Genomic DNA, 18,982 nt, shown 5'->3' with positions numbered 1-18,982 from the left:
TGTCTTATTTACAATGAATCTATGTAGTAGGTACTCAAGTAATATTTATTGAATGAATGAATGAATGAATGAATGAGTTACAAAATAATGAGCTGCTGGAGCTCCATATAGGCCTCTAGGTTCCCTGTTGGGTCTCCTTTCCTCTGCACTATGCTGTCATCCACACTGTTGGCCAGTGCTTAACAACTAGAGGAACTTGCACCTGTCACTTGACCCTACTCAACCTGTTACCTCATTTGTGAAATGGAAATCCCACTCCTTGCCAAGCCAACTCCAAGTTTGTTGGAGATGCAAGGAGCCAGTTAGTAGAAAAGGCCAGAGCCCACTGATGATCAGAATGGAATATATGTGGCCCCATGGGAGGAGCACTTTGCTCCCACTTCCCTGCCAAGCCCTTCCGTGTCAGTGCTGTTGGCCCTGGCCTGCTTCTTCCTTTCTCGGTCACTCATACAGCCTCGCTAGCCTTGCCTTCCCCCACTCCTAGCCCTCTGATGGTCTCATTTTATAGCTTCTTGTGAGGAATTCATATAAGGCCATGACGTTCACTGTGAGAAAGCAGTCTGCAAAAGGCCAGGCTTGGCTCCTTGCTCCATGGTTAAATATTGATAATACCAGGAGACAGAGGCCTGCAGTGGAGTGGGCATATCACATGTCCTCCTGCAATGATGGAATCCTCAGACTGCGGGTCCTCCCAAGCCTATCCCACTGGGCTAGCAAGAGGGTCTGGATATTTACTCTTATTTGAGGCCAACATATAAGAAGGAATGCATTGGGCTGCTGGTTCTTTCAAATTGTGAGAGTTGGGTGGAGCCTGTTTGCCGTCTGAGGCCACTCATTCAAGAGGTCAGTCACCCCAGAGTAGCAGAGAAGGCTCCAGGCCTGGGTGTGTGATAAGAGCAGAGCTACCAGATGGGCTGGGCCGCCACAGGCTGCAGCACTGCCCTCCAGGTGACAGCCCTGCAGAGCACTCAGGTGCAAAGACCATCCAGCGCTCCTGTGAGAGGAGGAAGAAGACACACAGAAATCAGTGTCGCTCCCAACAGCAGATCAAGGCAGGCCACCGGCACCCAGGACCCAGAGTAAGTGCCTTCCACCTCCCATGGGGATGGTAGCCCAGGGTTTCGGTAGGAATCACAATCCAGATGGTTATGCCCTGTTTACAATGTAGGAATCTCCCAGAGGGGTCTAAGGAGACAGGACAACTAAAAGCAATATATTCTGGATGGGATTCCTGGGACAGGAAAAAGGCTTTAATGGAAAAATGAAATCCAAATAAATCATGAAACGTAGCTAATAATTTTTAAAAGCAGGGATATTAATACAATGCTCACTCTAAAAGGAAACTGGGTAAGTGTTCTGAGGGAAACGTGTCTTTGTTTCTGTGGCATCTCACACAGTCAAGGAGGGCTGACTCTCGCTTCTGGACTTGCATGCCTCCTGTCATTTTGTTGGTTGGTATCTGTTTATTACAACATATTTAAAACACACATTGCACTGTGGACATCAGCCCACATGCAAGTTTGGACACTTCTCTGATGAATTCCAATACCACTCTGTCATGACTGCTGATGCTTTATAGGAGGTCTTGAAGTTAGTTGGGTAGCATCCGTCCTCTGATTTCGTTCTTCTCCTTCAATATCGTGTTGACTATTCTGGATCTTTTACCTCTCCATATACACTTTAGAATCAGTTTGTTGATATTAATAAAATAACTTGCTGTGATTTTGATTGCATTTGCCTTGAATCTATAGATCAAGTTAGAAGAACTGACATCATGATTAGTTCCTTTAATTAAACATCCAAAATTGAAGTTGTTGTCTCAACAACATACATTTAAAACACATACAAATATACAATATATGCATTTAAAATACATACAAAAGTACGTACGTTTTTAAAAATGTAATTGCATGTATTGTTTTTATGAAGGTAGTGTGTACTCAGAAGAACTGTACACAATACAGAAGTGTTCCCATGTGTCTAGGTCCCATCCCACCTCCCCAGAGGGAGTCGGTGTTTGGTTTCTCAACCTTTACACTCTTTACTCTGTGTGTGTGTGTGTGTGTGGGGGGGTCTGCATATGGGATAGGGGCCTATGGCCATTGTTACTAATTAATCCAGGCACTCCTGCATCTGAGATTGGACAGAAAGTCACAACCCTTCTTAGCAAGTGCTCTGGACAGGCTGTTGGAGCTGGAAACAAGATTACATTGATTAGCCATCTCTGTAAGTTTGTCTTTCCATTGTTCTGTATATATACACATATCCCTCAAAAGGGGAAAGAGGTAGTATGCCTCTGAGTCCTTAGACGTTTAATCAAGGTCTTTCTTTCTCCCTGACTTCCATTTTCCCCTGTGACCCATGATTGATCACACATATATGAAAAACTTAGTATTATATTTGTGTCGAGATATTTTCCTTCAAAACCTGTAGATGTTTTCTTCCGTTTTCTCAGAGCACTTAGAGTTGACGAAAACTCTGATGTCAATCTAGTCTTTTTTTAGTGCTCTGTTTTTCTGTATGGCTGTTTGCCATGCAGTTGTTTTGAATGTTCCTGGCTGAGCCTCCAAAGGCTATTTCGGAAGGCAGTGTCAGAGTCGGGGGGACTTGAGAACGCTTTGGTGCCTCTTGTTTTTTCTTTGCCTTTTATTATTAGCCCCATGACATGGTTTTATGATTGGTCTGTTCAAAACCCTCCTCCTGTTTTATTTTAGTAATTTTTACCTCCATTCCTGTTCCCTTTCTCCTCTTCCCCCAGAGAGAACTATCCTAATGTGTATAACGTGTCTTTTTTAAATGTATTTTTGTAAAATGTGTGTTTAATGTACGTATGTTTTGCATTTTCCTAAATAGTATGCCTCCTTATGACCCTTGGGGATAATTTCTTTGGGAGAGTATACACTCAGGAGCAGAGCTGTTGTGTCATGGGGTATGTCCATTAACATGACTAATTTGCTCTCTAGATGGCTGCCCAAGTCTACACTCTCCATCAGTGCACCAGGCTATGACCTAGAGGTCCACCAACACACAGCACCCCCCACTTTCCAAACTAGGACCATCTAATAGCTGTCAAGTGGTATTTCATTGTTGTTTTAATTTTCATTCTTCTGATTACCAAAGAGTTTAAGCATTTTTTTCACATAATTGCTACCCTTTTGGGTTTCCTATAAACTGCCTGTTTAGATCTTTCACCCATTTATTAGTGTTCCTAGCTTCTTTTTGTATATTCTAGATCTCAGCCTCTTCTTGGTTTTAAGCATTGCAAGTGTCTTATCCCAATCGAAAAGATGTTTGTTACTTTATTGATGGTATTCTTCATTGAACAAATAATCTTATTTTTGATATAATCAAATTCATCTGTTTTTTTTGTTGTTGTTGTTATTGAATGATTTGAGCTTTTGCTTAAGAAGTTTTATGCCACTTTTTAAAATTTCATATTTTTCCTCCTACCTTTAGGCCCTTAATTGTGGAGTCTGTTTTCGTATGTGTTGCTCGTTGGATGTGTATCCAGGCTTCCTTTTTTCCAAACAATGTGCCACTTTTCCTGAACCTTCTACTAAATAATTCCTCGTTTCCCTACCAGTTAGTAGAGCTACCTTTATTGTATATTGAGTTCCCATGTATACATAGATTTCTATGAAATCTCTGTTCTGATCCCTTGGTATAGTGATTTGGTCTTGTGTCAAAATCCAAAATTGAAATGATTCATTATTTTGTATTACTAGGTCTCAACATCTGACTGAGATCTGATAAACACAGATACCTTAACCTGCTTTGTTTTGTGGGGATGGAAACAGGCTCAAATTAATAAAGGGATTTAGCCAGGAAGCATGGATTTTTGGTTCTTCCACTACAAACAGAAAACAATTCTGATGACAGGTCGGAAAAAAAGAAAGAAAGAAAAAGAAAAAGAAGTTATCAGAGGGTTGCTGAACTGAGGGCAGCACTGACCAATTAGGTGTAGGGATGGTAGCTGAGGAAAGGGAGCTCTCGGCAGCAACAGTTGGCAGCTACTTTTTTTGGCCCTTTCTCTTGTTCTCAGCTGAGTCACAGGCATGCCAATCCCCAGGAGAGTGACTGTGATAAGCCCAAACTTTGTCCTGAGACACGGTCCTGTGATTGACTGCCACACGAAAACCAAAGGCAAGGGATGGGACAGTTTGCTAAGGAACTGGGGTAAAGGAGGGAGCTGTGGGCAGTGGAAGCTGGGTGGGGATGCTGGCCAGGCAAACATGGAAGATGTCCCCTACGAGGGTCCCACAGCCCGTCAGTGGCAGGGTCTTCCTCACTCCCAGGTCAATGCTCCTCCCCACGCGTGATGGGTTTTAATAAAAATTCGTGATTCCTACTTCTATAGTCTCTGCCTCTCCAGACCCTACCTGCTCCGGAGTCGGGCTGTTCTGGTCCTGTAACTTGGGGCCAGAGAACTGGGTTTGGGAGGGAAGGGAGGTCAAACTGGGGTGGGATATCCGGTCATGCTCTCTGCTCTGTTTCCAGGGGTCTGCAGGGCTTTGCTCAGGAACCAGAATCTAGGAGGCCAGAAGGGCAGCTGGGGAGTGAAGAGGCCTAAGGACTTCATTGTCAGAAACGTCCCATAATCAGAAGTGGGGCATGGACCACGGTGAGGGAGTTACCCAAGCCCTGGGTGGCACTGCAGTGCCTCAGGAGCTGCTGGAAGAAATGCTTTGGGTGTTTCGGGTAGAAGATGGTAAGTGGCGGGGGACGGGTGTCTGGAGTGTGTGTGCTCTCAACACAAACAGTGGACTCTGGCAGAAGCCCCCCTCCATATTGGTCCCCTCATACTCGGCCCCCTCTTACGAGGCAGGCTGCACATTTCCTCCAAGACAGGGCCTGAGGCTGAGGGGGTCAGTACCCAGCGGGGTATGGCTGAACCTCACCCTCCTCACCCCACGGGCGGGGTGTGGCCTTTCATGTACTCATCCAGCCAATCACTCACAAATATTTATTGAGTTCCTTCTGTGCGCCAAGCACTGGCCTCAGCACTGGGGTTACAGTAGTGAATGAAACATGAAAATCTCTGCCTCTGTGGAGCATATGTTTTATGAAAGAGATAGAAACTAAACAAAATAAATTACCAAAATGCATAGTGTCGCGGATGAGTTGGACAGTAGCATTTTGTTAAACTTTCTGGACTCCAGGGCTAAGAGACAAAAGTGAGGAGAAAAATGAAGCAGAGAAAGGGGATAGGAAGTATGCAGCAAGGGCAGGTAATGTGGTCAAGGAAGGCCTCACTGAGAAGGTGACATTTGAACAAAGCCTGCTGGTGTGAAGGAATCAGCTGTGCAGATTATGTGGAGAAGAACAGCAAACGCAAAAGCTGTGAGGCTGGATCCTGCCTCATTTTGGTACAGCGTGGAGAAATCTGGATTAGCCAAATTCATATTACCCACTTTATGCGTTATCTGTGGGCAGTTGTTGAAACCGGTTTAACTGCCACTCTTCCCTCCCTTCCTTCCTCCCTCCCTCCTTCCCTCTCTCCTTCCTTCTTTCCCTTCCTCTCTCCCTCTCTTGTTCCTTCCTTCCTTCCTTCCTTCCTTCCTTCCTTCCTTCCTTCCTTCCCTTTCCTTGCACCTCATGCCAGTCCCTGGCAAAACTTTGAAGATTGTGAAGTTTATCTGGACCCCACTATTATCCAATTGCAGTGCCATCCCCCATTAGATTGGGCTGCTTCACAGCACAGATTGTTACTGCACCCCCCCCCCCCCATACACACACACACTGGAGTTCCCGCAGGGAAAGGGTCTCATCTTCACCTTACTTAGAGTCTCTCTATAATACCTGGTCCACAGCAGGGGACAATGGATGCTCTGAGCTGTGTCTGCGACCAGGCGCCAACTGCTAGTGGGACTGCGGGGCACCCTGCTTCTGCTCAAGGCTCTGTTCTATGTGTCCCTCCCCAGCTTCTCCTTGGAATATTTCCATTTTTGTCTTGATGGGCTTGGTGATCGTGATAAGCATCGTCCTCCTGGAAAGGAGCATCAAGGCAAACAGGTGAGGAGCTGATCTGGGGGTAGGGCCCTGCCTTCTCAAGAGAAATCATCTATGGGCCTGGCTGTCCACCCTCTAAGTCAGCCAAATGCAGTCTTCAGGGTCCTTTGAGAACCCAAAACTGTTGAAAAACCAGCAACTGTCCCCAGTTCCCACCCCCACCCCTGGCCAGTGAGCAGGGCAGGGGCTGGTATGTCTCAGGGGTCAGGGTCTCTAGCTCTGGAGCCATAGGCTTGGGTTCAAATTCCAGCTCTGCCACTCACTAGCAGTGTCTCCTCCTGTGAATGGCGATAATAACCAATCCCTTCCTCCTAGGATTGTTAAGGGTGCTGTTACAGGGGAGAGTCTTGCCCTGCTCTAAGGTCAAATGCAGGGTTCAGACAGAGACCTGAGAGCCACAGAGGCTCCGGGGGTAATTTTAACATTTTTATAATGACAATACTCCTCAACCCTGGATGTACAATGACATCACCTGAGAGGTAATATTAAAAGTATGGAATGCTGTGCCTTGCCTTGGACATTCTGGCACAAATAGTCTGGGGTGGGACCTGGGCAGTGGCATTTGGTTAAACTGTCTAGATGATTCTAGGGCTAATGTTTGGGAGCTCCTTGAGGGCAGAGATCACATTTGACTCAACTTTGTTTCCCCAAGCAACTGGCAGTGTCTGGTCCCAGCAATCAATAAATGCTTGGTTCACTAGTCCCCATTCATTCATTCAACAATTACTATATACCCATCAGTCATCACTTTCGGTAATTTTGAAACAATAATGAGAATCCCTTTCTCAAATCTGTATAATATTTTATCATTTTAAAAGCACCTTCACATTTTCTCATTTGATTCTCAAGACAGTCCTGTAAGGTGGGGCAGGCACAAGTTATTTATTCCCGTTGTACAGAACAAGGTCATTGAGGATCCATGGAAGGGTTGGCCTAACGTCTGTGCTCTTTCTTCTGTGCCATATTTTGTATCATCTATGAATCTTCCTCACATTTCTGCTACAAAGGCAAAAAGAAATACCCCACATAGTTCACATTGAGAACTAGTCGTTACGAACTGCTATGGACCCTTCATCATCCATTCCACAGATAAGAGCTGGGCACATGCTCTGGGCCAAGCTCTGTGCTGAGATGGGAGCCACAATAGTGGCCAAGACAGATTCAGCCCCAGCCTTGTGCAATTTACAGTTTGGTGGGGAGATGACTGTAGCTCAGAGTGACAGACGGTGACTGTCGGATCTGCAGAGTGTTGTGGGAGCACAGAGCTGGGATCTGGGGCTTTCAGGGCAAAGAGAGGAAGGGTGGGTTGTGGAAGCGTTCCAGACCAAGGGACAACACGCACCGAACTCGAGGCGGGAGGAGGGGCCTGTGTGGCTGTGTCGTGGAGAGTGAGGAGGGGGAGGGGTACAGGGGAGAGGGAGGCCAAGACATGGCTGTGGCCGGACCGAGAGTGTACACACCTGGGGGCGATCTTAAGAGTTCAGGTTCTAGCTCATGGATATTCAGAGAAGGGCTTTGTACAGGAACAGGAAAGGCTTATGTTTTAGCAAGATCACACTAGATGTAAGCTACAGAAGGACCCGGAGAGGTGGAGCCTCTAAGAATGCGACCTTGCATCTCACCCTGTCAGGAAGCATCCCCCTCAAGGTCAACTCAGAGACGAGGCTGCTGTCCACCCGAGCGAGCGGCAGACATACAGCGGCCTCCCCTACGGCCCAAGCAGACTCTGGGCAGTCAGCTCTAACCACAGCTGGGTCCCTCCACTCCGGCCAGGAAGTGGACCCTGAGTCAAACAACCTCAGCGGGAGGACGTTTAGGGGAGTTATTGGAAGGAAGGCTGGATCTTGAATGCCAGGTTAAGAAGGTGAGAGGTGGGGAGCAACTGAAGGTGCTTGAGCGGGGGCTTTAGCAACATGACTGGTGTGTTTAGGAGGGTTTGGAGAAGTAGGTACCTAGAGGCAGGAAGACTCCTTAGAATTTCCTGCAGTTTGTCTGGGGATATGGTAAGGGGTGACAAGGACCTACTAAGTAGGATGACAGTCCTGGGAGAGGAGAAAATGGGATTTGGTGAAATCTCAAACCAGGAGACTCAGACATCAGCACAGGACTCAGCATCAGGAGACTTAAATGTATGTCCCAGGTATGTGCTTCTTTGAGCCACATTGACACAGAAAAGCATAAGCTGTTCTCTGCTGAAAGGACATCAAGCCATCTTGGCTCTCTCCCCAAAATCTTGGCCTCCTGGATTTTCCCGCTCAAACTTTCTAATGCATCTGGGAGACTCAGTCCTGCCCCAAACACTCAGTACCCCAGCTTAGGAAACTCACATTCAACAGTGTTTTCTCTCTTCCCAGAAATCAAAAGATGCAGCCATCAGAAAAACAAACTCCAGAAGCCCTACATTTGGCGGAGGCCGGAACCAAAGATGACAACAGTCTGAACATTCTAAGAGAGACATTGCTCTCAGAAAAGCTCAATGTGGACCCGGTGGAAGTTGAATTAAAAGAGAGGGGTGCGCCACAGGCTCTCCTCACAGACCCACAAGGATCTGAGAGTGAGAACGCAGACCAGTGCCCCATGTCATTAGCAGCTGAAATGAAAGAACTGCCAGCAAACTAAAATTGTGTCATGAAAAGAAACACCTTTTTATTAAAATGCTTCTGGATATGGGGAGTCGGAATTGCATAGTTTGTTCAGATGGTGGTTATCCGCACAGCAGCTTGGAGCGGAAGTGCAAAATCCATGGCAGCCTGTGGGTCAGGAAGCCTGGCCAGGACTCCTTACGTGGTCTTGAGGAGTTCACAGCCTCCCTGACCTCAGCTCCTTCGTCTATAGAATGGGGCTGAAGGCTGGGTTACAGTTGTAGTTTTCAGTCCAAGTTCTTGGAACTGTTGCCAGGGTACAAGCAGGATTCTGGGCTCAGAATCCCCTTCCCAAGCCTTCCTTCCACCCAAGCCCTCTCCCTTATCTGCTCATCTGCGGAGGATCCATGAAAGACTTCCTTTGGGCCAGGGGCCCCGTGGTAAACAGAGTTAGAAAACAATGGCTCTCCCTGCCTCTGAGACCCTCCTCTTGTTAACCATGGGTCCCGAGGGAGTGTCCTGACTGGTGTCTGTGCCACAGTTGTGGTATAAGCTGTGGTGTTGACCCCAAATAATTTATGCAAAGATTTGCTTTATGAACCAATAATGCTTTACGTTCTATTACAGCTTACAAAAGAAGACTCTGCACATGCAGACCCATTGTCAAGGGTACTGGGCCCTGCCGACGAACTCGTATATTGTTTCTCCCCGAGCCCGGAACAGGCTGACAGTGCCCACTGGATGTCTGACACTGCCCGATATGGGCTCCTGCAGTCCTGGGTCATTGTCACTGGAAAGAACGACTTCATTCTACAGCTTTGAATCATTACACCTGAGGAGGCTGGTCCTAAAGATCTGTGGACAGAGCCTGTAATTTAAGGGGGGAAAGTAAGGGGGCCCTGCCTCCTGATGAAAACACTAGAGGCCCCCTACACTGGACAACTCACAGCCCCTCCCTTCTGCCCTCACTGAGAGGCAAAGTACTAGAAATAGCCCTTCCTGTGACTTTACTTCTTACAGGCTGTCCCATAGGATTAAACTAGATATTACTTGGATAAACTGTGGGGTTTGTGGCCTGGAGTTTCTGTGAGGCCAAAAGACAATGGGACAGCCAGGCTCCGGCCCTCCAAAACCTGCAGCTGCCCTCCCTTCCCACCCACCAGGTGGCACAGGACCTGAGGGATGTCCCTCCTGCAGGATGTTCTCAGGCCTACACTTACACAGGGCCTCCTGGAACTGTCCACCCAGAGCTGTCCACTAGGGGCCACATCTGGCTTGGCTACAGCTGGAGCAGAAAGGGGTGGTACCACAATGGACACCGCAGTTTCCTCCAGGTTAAGGCTGACCCAGGTGTCTGGATTGTTCCAGTGGCTATTTCCCTTCAAGGTCAGGGAATACAGTGGTTACCATGGAAACCAAGGTCCTGAAGGGAATAGGAGCAGCATTCCTGCCTGTCCCTCCAGCTTATACAGAGAACTGGGTGTCTGACACTGCTTGGGGCAGGAGCAGAGGTCAGGTGTCCACTAGAGGGCGCAGGCGATGTTCTATCAGAGGGAAAGCCGGTGGCGAGAAGTCAGCCACCATCCTGCAGCCCTGCCCAGCCTCCAACCATGGGATCCTCAGTGGGTACCCTCAGAAGATCTTGAAGCCTTTCAATAGGGTCAGGGTGGGAGCCTTGCGCTTGCTCTGGGCCCGGGATGACTTCACAGTGACCAGCTTGGCTTGGGCTACAGTAGGCATCTCCTTCAGGCTGACGGTAGAAAGTGTGTTGAAGGTGCAGCTGGCCAGCCCATGACGGGCAGTGAGTGGGGCCTGGTGGGGCAGAGCCCTCTCTTCGGAGATGAAAAGGGGCCGGGCCAGGGAGTTCTTCTCCAGCTCCCGCCGTGCCTCCCGCACTGCCTCATGGAAGACGTGCTGCACATTCTCAAAGTCCAGGCAGGCAGAGACCTCGAAAAACAGGCACCCAAACCTGCCTGCCAAGGCCGCACCTTCTGCCTCCGTGACCTGCCTGGTGGGGAAGCAGGTTGGGGTGGGGTCAGGAACATGCATCCAAGTCAGGCAGGCCTGGGTCTACACCCAGCCCCCGACTTACTGGCTCAATGATCTAGGTCACCTTCATCTCTTCAAGGCTCAGTTTTCTCATCAGTACAATAGGATAATGACATCTGCCTCTCAGGGTTGTTAAAAGAATTAAGAAAGACAATTTGTGTTGAGTGCCTGACACAGTAGTGGGACAGAGTCAGTGCTCAATAAATGGTGGCTGATGTCACCAAAACCAGAATTTGAGACCAAGATGGAGGGTAAGGGAGAAGTTGGCCCAAAGTCCCTGCCTAGACCCTGTCCATCGCCTGCAGAAGACGGCCACGTCCAGCCCCATTTTTCTTCCACCCTCCCACGGGGCCCTCAGTCAGGAAGTGAGCCACCCTCAGTCCTGGCTTATGGGATCAACTCTAGAGAAAGGCCGTGGTTTGGACTGCAGGCTGTGAGACCACAGTGTCTACAGAGGCAGGGAGGGCCGGGGTCACTCAGGACGCCTGTGGTTGGCAGAGCTCTCAGGCCTCGTAAGGAGTTTTTTCTGTCTGCCCAGGGGAGGGGCAAGAGAGAAGAAGGGTGACAACATTTCGTGGGGAGGATGGGGAAAAGGAGAGAGGAAGCAGCACCTAGTCCCGGCTTGGTCCTATACCACCTCCAGGGACGATGGGATCAAATATTTGTAACTGAAAGGTCCTGGAAGCTTCTGACCTAGAAGCCGTGGGAATCAAGGTGAGTGGAGAAAGAAGACTGGTTCCTGCGTAGATCTGATGTCCAGAGGAGTGAAGTCTTGAAACCCAGATTCCGGTGGCTGAATCCTCCTGACCCCCCCCCCCCACCCCACCCCATGGAGCTGCCCCACCCACCGCTCCTGAGGACAATGGCACAGCCCAAGAGATGGGACACTAGGATAGGTACAGGTGGGAAAAGGTTTCTGAGCCAAGGTTCATTCGGCAGGAGCAGGGGGCTGGGAGTGGGCTAGTTGCTCAGGGGAGTACCAGACAGAGGGTGTGGCTGGGACAAAAAAGGGTCAGGGTCAGAGCGCCTAATCCCTTCCCACCCAGGGCTGGTGTACTGTCTGCAAGCTCCCCGCTTTCTGAGGAACTCCTTTTGAAGGAATATTTAGTATGATTTACTTGTATAATAAACTTGAATCTGAACTTGGTCATTGCAGGGCTTGAATAATAAATTTTCAGAAACAAGGACCCCATGCATGCATGGGTGTGAATGGGTGACACAGGCATGGGACATTATCCTTTCTCCTCTTTTGTTGCTGCCTGGTGAAAATTTTATCAGTGGTTTGGGAATCACTGCTCTAAACCACATTTTACCCTTTAGCTGCAAGATAATTATGGGGGACACTGATCAATGCTCCGCTAAAAGTTAGATTTTTCAGTGTCCACTGAATCCTGATCCACTAACCTCGGGACCAGACCAAAGAAGGAGATGGGGATAAATGGTCATGACTTATTTCTAGGGAACTGATGCTGCTTCATTTGAGCCCATACTCTTTGTTATTTGCTCCCAAACAAATTTTAGATTGTCCCTTTGGCAAAGATTGGGATCAAAAGAGTGGTCTAGTTTTTTCCTCATACTGAAAACTGGTTTATCACAATCCAGTGTTCTCACCCCTTTTCTAGGCTCTCTGGTGGCTGTTATTCTTTTTGGCTTGAAGATCACACTACTTCCCTCATTTCCTGCAATGGAATTTGTCTGGTCTGAGGGCTTGCCTGCCTTTGAAGGTCCCTACCGTGGTCTCCCTTCATGAGACTGTTACCCCCCTTTTCCCACTGCCCATCTGACCTGTTCTAAACAAAGGGTCCCCTCCTTGCTACCACCAATCAATGTGCCTTTGGGGCCTAGGGAAGCAAGAGTGACCAGCCATGAGCCAGGAGGGACGGGTAGAAAGCTGGTGGAAGGTGCCATACCTGGCAGGTGGACTGGCCACATAGGATGAGTGTCAGTGCTGGAGGAAGCCAGTGGGTTTACTTATCAAGTGGAGGTGTCACAGTCTCAAATGCCTCGGGGGCCAGGCAGGCAACATGATGTGTGGAAAGCGTGGAGGTAAGCCATGGGGAATGGTGACCCCTGTGGTCAGCTAGAGAGAGCATGCCCTAGCTCAGAGCATTCCAGTTCCAGGTCTTCTAAAACACTGTGCTAGCCAAGGAAAATTGGCTGTGGCATTCATGGTCATTTGCCCTCTGGCCCAGTCTGACCTCTAATTCAAGTCTAACCCTTTCTAAGAGAAACTGCCCTTAGCACAGCCAGCTGGGGGAGTCCGCCTGGGGGCCATGCGTGGGTGAGGCAAGAGCTGGTTGGACCAGAGCTGACATCTGACCCAAAAAACCAATCCGAGGCTCTCTTCCTAGAATTGGAATTTGGCACTAAATGACCAGCCAGCTGCAGTGATCAGGAACAGGTCATATAGACTCAGGCAAAAAAGGTGAGGCCAAGAGAGTCCACAGAGCCCCATGAGGAAGGAAGGAAGGACCCTTTCAGGGTCCAGCCTGTGTTGCCCATATGCCCTCCCCTTCCTGTCCTTGGCTGCCTGGAAGACCACACTCACCTACCCTTGGAACGCACCCCCTTTTACCAAAATTCAAGGAGATTACTGTTCTTAGCAGCCAAAGAATCCCTGAAGATGACACTGGCCCTTCACAAATGAGGTAAGGGAGCTCTGGAGTGATGGGACAAACTGCCATGCTCACCTGTACTGGGCCATGTCCAGCTTGTTGCCCAGCAGCAGAGTGGGGTAGATGCGCTGCGTCTCCTTGGCGTGCAAAGCGAGCAGCTCCAGGTAGCTGCTGCTGCCCTCAAAGCTCTGGCGGCTGTCGATGCTATACACCACCAGGAAGGCGTGGGCCCAGTGCAGGTAGCGCTCACAGTTCCTGGGGGTGTCCTGGGGCAAAGGAGCAAGCCCTGGTCAGGGTCAGAGGAGGTCGGGATAAAGGCCTTCACCTGAGCTACCCCATCCCACCTCCCCACTCCCTGGGTCTTTGTATATTGTTCCCCAGCAGAGCCTTTGTCAAAGGGGCACTTGAGTGTGGATTTGGCTTGGTGTGAAAGGAGACATTGTCTCATGAGTCTCCCTCCTACCACCCAGGCAGAGACTTGGAGACCTTGGCCTCGGGGGCACAGAGCCAAGACTCTAGCATGGACCCTAAGAGACCTGGCTGTCTCTGGCACCACTGGTTTTGGGTCAGGTTCATGGTGCCCCTTTGGCTTTGGAGAATAACTGGCATCCAGCCTTGGCAGGAGATAGTGAGAACACAGGGGCAGATGTGTGCATTGCAGGGAACTTGGACCGAGAGGAGCCTCGGTGTGAACATGTGTACGCACCTGTCTCCACATGTGCAAAGCATCTAGCCCCAGAGCACAGCATCTCGGAGCTGATGCCCACAAGCATCAGGTCTCCCCGGGCCCCACCCCAGCTCTGCTCATTTGGCAAAGGAAGAGATTCAGGCGCAGAGAGGTCAGAGCCTTATTTAGGGTCACACAGCAAATTGTAGCTTAAATGGGATACATATTCCCATCTGAGGCCCCCACTCTGGGGCCAGGACTTCTCAGGAGGCTGCACTGACTCAGCTCTAAGGGTGTAATGTTACCGGGTCCGCAGTGTCCATGACCCTCAGGTGGACAGGGTGGTGGTCCACAGTCTCCTCAGAGCTGTAGGTGTCCTCTGAAACACAGACATCCAGGTGAAAGGTAGGACAGACTGCTCAATGGATGATGGACTTGGTCGGAGTCCCAGCTTCCCTCTATGCTGCACCCCTGTGCAGGCCGAGAGGACCTGCCTCAGGGCTGGCTGAGCTGGGACCACTGCAGAGACTTGGTTCTCACCCACACGGAGGCCATGGGCAGAACCTCCTACCAGGGCTCAGAGCAAGAGGCCACTCACAGAACACGCCACAGGAGATGGCACTGTGTTCGGGGTCCGCCCAGCAAGCCAGCAGGATGGCGTGTGTAGCCCACGGCCAGGTAGCAACAGAGGCCACAGGAGCTGCACTGCCAGCTCCTCCTCCTGAGCAACAAGCTTCTCTACCCTCCACCCCTCTGACCACAGTACCCAGGCCACAGGAAGCCCCTAAGGACAATCCTCCTGCCCCCAGTGGGAGAAGGGACCGGAAAAGAGAAGCACAGGACATGATGGGGTGGGGATCAGACCCTGTTTTGAAGTCTCAAGGTTTTACAAATAACCCTTGTCAAAATAAGCAGAGGAATCTCGTATAGTCAAAAGCTCTAGGCTGACACAGGGTTTTGAAAATTAATTTGGGGAACGTAATCAATAATGTAAAGATTTTGTAGGGTATCCGATGGACACGTGTCCCATTTGGAAGACCACCTCAGGGGTGATGTAGATGTCTGATCTTTGCACTGTACACCTGAAGCTGAACAATAATGAATGCCAACTATAATTTTATACATATATATGTATATATATATGTATGTATATGGTTACAGGAAGCGGAGTACAGCATTAGGAATAGAGAGTGGAAATGTAATGGCTCTGTGCGATGTCAGAGGGATAGTGGATGGGGGAGGGGTGTTCACACAGTGTGAGGGATATAAATGATAAATGTCTAAGTATTGCTTTGTCTTGTGCACCTGAAACTAATAAAATTAAAAAAAAAAGTGAATGTAAAAAAAAAAAAGCTCTAGGCCGAAGGGGTGGAATCAAACCCCACATCAGCTACTTTTTAGCTGGGTGACTTGGCCAAGTCATTTCAGCTCTGTGAAGCTGTTTCCTCATTTTAAACAAGGATAACGTGATAACATTTGCTGTTAGCTCCACTCTCGGGAGATGACAGGGAGGGGAGGCCACAGAAGGAGGGAACTTGCCCTGGGACACCTATCTCACACGGCTGTGTGAGAACTGGATGGGCCCATGGGCAAGGGCCAGGCCACCCCAAATACCTGGTGGAGGACAATGGAGATCACGTGCTCCAAAGTTTACAGGGCAGGTTCACATTCCCAGGTGATTTTTATTTTTTCACTTTTTATTTTGAAATAATCCTTGAAGCATGTAGAAGTTATAAAACAGTACAGAGAGTTCCTGTGTACCAACCCCCAGTTCCTCCCAATGTTACCCCTTACATAACCATAGTACAACGATCAAGACCAGGAAACAGACATTGACAGCACACTACAAACTAAAATACTGACCTTATTTGGATTTCATGAGTTTTTACTTTTTTTAGTTCTCGTGATCTCAAACCTGAGAAAGCAGCATATTGCCAGGTATGCAAAGAGGATGTTGCTGCGACACTGGCAAACACTCTCCCTAACCCCACCATACCCCATGCCACCGGCCCACGTGCGTGAGAACACTTAGTCCTCACCTTTCTCGGGGTGACCCCGTGCCCCAGGTGACCCCAAAGAAGAAAGAAGACCCTCTGGGCAGAACTGGGGCCCTCTTGCCTTCCTGGCAGCAACCACTGTGAGAAGAGACCACCCCCCCCGCCCAACCCTGGCTGAGTCAAATACTTCTGAGGGCCACTGGCACCAAGCCAGGCCTGGACACACTCCAGGTCCACTAGCAGCCAGCAGAAATCACAGACAGCTCCTGTCCCCAGCCTGCTTTGGGGACTTGGATAAATGCCTCTCTTATTCAACCAAAAAAAAAAAAAAAAAAAAAAAAATCTAATGGAAAATATGCCCCAAATGTTTAACTATATTTGGTGCAAGAAGAGCTGCCCCTAGATGTCTACATCTTATTCAGATTTTTCTTTATTTTTCCTGCCCAAGTTGTCTAATGCACTCCTTTTAGGTACTTCACAGCTCCCATCCCGAAATAGGCAGTGTCATGGCCAGTCAAGGAAAAACATCAGCCCAGCCCTGGTGTCCTGCAGCCCCTTGCAGTAGAACAGCCTTTCGAAGTTGCTGTTGGCTCTGCTGTAGAGAGACAACAGGGAGGTGAGAGCCAGAGAAGGAGGAAACTCACCCATGGCCACACAACACCTATCAGTAGAAAGAACCTGAACTCAGGTCTTCTAGGCTGGGCTGCCTCCCCAGTGGGACTCCCTCAGCCCCTTTGCTCAGTGGACCAGTCAATCCTCCAGCTCTATCTGGGCAGAGTATACGGGAAGAGCAGAGGCTCCAAGTCCAGGTGAGGATGTGGGACATGCACAGGTGAGCTGGAAGACGCTCAAAGATCATCTTATCCAGCTTCTGCCCCCTTTGCAAGTGAGGTGACTCTGGGGGGTGGGGGCTCCTTTCCAAGTCACAGTAATGTCCTGTCTTCCTCTCACCAAGTCCCTGCCCTCAGGGCCTTCTGGTGTCTTTAAATATATGGGCCTCATAACTCCTAGTTCTAAATGATATTCTGTGGACTTTGATGCGGAGAAGATTCTTTTTCCAAAGCATTGACAGTAATAATTCTCTCATTGACAGTAATAATTTTTTAAAAGGCACCAAAGGATCTCAGGTCAGTGTGTATATAGGATGATGACTCAGAAATGGTGCCTGTGTCCTTGCTGGAGCAGGATAAGGGCAAGAGAGAAGCCATCATTCTGCCCTGGGCAAGCCAGGTGAGGCCCTCTTAAGGGAATGTTCTCCTGGAGACCGTCCCCCTCTCCTGTTGTGCTCAGCACAGGCAAAGCCCATTCCCAGGCTCTGAATCTCTCGGCTCCTACTAGCTCTAATAGTTACAATCCATAACAAGGCAAAACTAATAGAGCACAGTCTAGTAGCTGTATCTTCCAGATGGGGAAACTGAGGCGCAGAGAGCTCAAAGCCATGCAGGCCTCTGACTCCAGGCCCTCTATAACATGAGGCTGCCCTTAGTGGAGAGCAACTGGAATGGTGTCTCATCTTCCTCTGTACCTGAGGTTCTCCATGATCTTAGGCAAATCACTGAGCCCCCTCTGCCTCAGTTTCTTTACCTGTAAAATGGGGATAATAATAGGAGCTGTTCTTTAAAGGGTAATTCTAAAATCAAAGTCAAATCTCATGTTTACAAGCATCTGTCTTATGCCTAGTACTGTGCTCCATGCTGGAAACGGAAACAAATTATACAGGTTCCCACCCTCGAGAGGTTCCCTTTGAGCTCAAGCTCTTGGAAGACCTTTGAAAAGGGGAAAGAGTGGTTTTCCATCTCCTAGTGGCTAACTCTGCCCTTGGATGAGCAGACCTTTCTCCACAGAAGGAAAGGCTCTGCTTCCAGAGTCCCTGCTGTTGCTGGAACCAACCATGAGATGTGGCCAGAAAGTTCAGACAGTGGGACAGAACCCTCGAGGAGTGGACGGGCCTCCCAGAACAGCTGAGGGGAGAACATCTGGTCATCTCTCCAGCACATAGGCTCTCGGAGTGGGGTGACTAACCATTGTGGTGCTGCTAGCCCCCAGACAGTCTGACCACACATTCCACTACCAGGTCAGAACTCCAAAATTACTCAACCAGGGAGCTCAAACCACCACTGCAATAGGCTCCTCTGGTGGGACCGTGCATAAAGGGTATGAACTGGGAGGGCAGGGAGGAAGAGACTGGAGGCAGGGTGCCAGATCAAATACAGGATGCCCAGTTAAACTTGAATTTCAGCTAGACAGAGAATAAGTTTGCATGCAGTGTTTGAGCTAGGCAGAATCTGTCTTTTGAGGTGCCATCCTTGGGAATCCCTGTTTTCCTTTCCCAGACACCCCTGCTTGTGTGCCTTTCCTTCCTGACTCCCCCACCTCCCCACTGTCTTCAGTTCCCCCACTCCATCTGACTCAGTTCTGATGTCTCCCAACACCTCCCCCCCTCACCCCCACCAGCACACAATCGCATCCTGTGTCCCACTCCCATAGCACTGAGCTCAGCTAAACAAATGGGCTCCCCTCAGACCTGCAGTGTGACCTGGGCTCAGAAGCCTCAGCTCCTTAGGCTTATTTACTCCACTGTAGCACCGAGGGGTTGTGTCAATGCACAGGTGGTGAACCAAGCTCTCAGGAACAAACCCCTTAGGGGTGTTGGCGAGTCACTTGTCCTGCACAATAGACTTAACCAGGGGAGCCCCTCCACTTTCTCTGTTCAACAATAGGTTGTCTTTAAGATCTTGGAAGAAAGGATTCTGCTACTCAGAGAAAATATCCATTGGACTAAATACGTGTTTCCCCCAAAATAAAAGCTCTAATGTGTCTTTTGGAGCAAAAATTAATATAAGACCTGGTATTATATTATATTATATTATATTATATTATATTATATTATATTATATTATTATATTATATTATATTATAGACCTGGTCTTATATTATATAAGACCCGGTCTTATGTTATAGTAAAATAAGACCAGGTCTTATATTAATTTTTGCTCCAAAAGACACATTAGAGCTGATCGTCCGGCTAGGTCTTATTTTCGGGGAAACACAGTAGCCCTGAGG

The 18,982-nt window shown here is 49.0% G+C and overlaps 2 protein-coding genes across 4 annotated transcripts in view; one reads left to right on the top strand and one right to left on the bottom strand.

Moving 5' to 3' along the window:
- Window positions 1–638: 638 nt before the first annotated feature.
- SLC51B (SLC51 subunit beta) lies at window positions 639–8,676 on the top strand. Of its 2 annotated transcripts, none has more exons than XM_019748685.2 (4): window positions 639–1,079; window positions 4,498–4,708; window positions 5,922–6,012; window positions 8,364–8,676. In XM_019748685.2, the coding sequence occupies exons 2-4, from the start codon at window positions 4,612–4,614 to the stop codon at window positions 8,626–8,628; spliced, it is 453 nt and encodes a 150-aa protein (XP_019604244.1). In that variant the 5' UTR covers window positions 639–1,079; window positions 4,498–4,611; the 3' UTR covers window positions 8,629–8,676. The 2 variants fall into 2 exon arrangements, with proteins under 2 accessions (XP_019604244.1, XP_074183659.1); XM_074327558.1 differs by lacking the exon at window positions 639–1,079 and adding an exon at window positions 3,458–4,143.
- The window catches only part of RASL12 (RAS like family 12), a 28,865-nt gene continuing 18,513 nt past the window's right edge, over window positions 8,631–18,982 (bottom strand). For both annotated transcript variants that reach the window (XM_019748683.2, XM_019748682.2), the window contains exons 3-5: window positions 14,228–14,301; window positions 13,331–13,521; window positions 8,631–10,599 (exon numbers count right to left, since the gene is read on the bottom strand). In XM_019748683.2, coding sequence (XP_019604242.2) covers window positions 10,224–10,599; window positions 13,331–13,521; window positions 14,228–14,301 — 641 coding nt within the window. In that variant the 3' untranslated portion in view covers window positions 8,631–10,223. The remainder of the gene's footprint in view (window positions 10,600–13,330; window positions 13,522–14,227; window positions 14,302–18,982) is intronic.

Source organism: Rhinolophus sinicus, linkage group LG03, assembly GCF_036562045.2.
Source record: "Rhinolophus sinicus isolate RSC01 linkage group LG03, ASM3656204v1, whole genome shotgun sequence".
In the NCBI taxonomy this organism is placed as follows: Eukaryota; Metazoa; Chordata; class Mammalia; order Chiroptera; family Rhinolophidae; genus Rhinolophus; species Rhinolophus sinicus.
The sequence above is the reverse complement of the archived record's forward strand: the minus strand, read 5'-3'. Positions and strand labels throughout refer to the sequence as shown.

What these genes read in the sequence shown, in the direction of transcription:
- SLC51B (XM_019748685.2), top strand. Translation starts at nt 4,612, where the DNA reads ATGGACCACGGTGAGGGAGTTACCCAAGCCCTGGGTGGCACTGCAGTG. An exon ending in GGTGTTTCGGGTAGAAGATG is followed by an intron (nt 4,709 to 5,921) that starts GTAAGTGGCGGG and finishes GTCCCTCCCCAG; the next exon opens with CTTCTCCTTGGAATATTTCC. An exon ending in AGGAGCATCAAGGCAAACAG is followed by an intron (nt 6,013 to 8,363) that starts GTGAGGAGCTGA and finishes CTCTCTTCCCAG; the next exon opens with AAATCAAAAGATGCAGCCAT.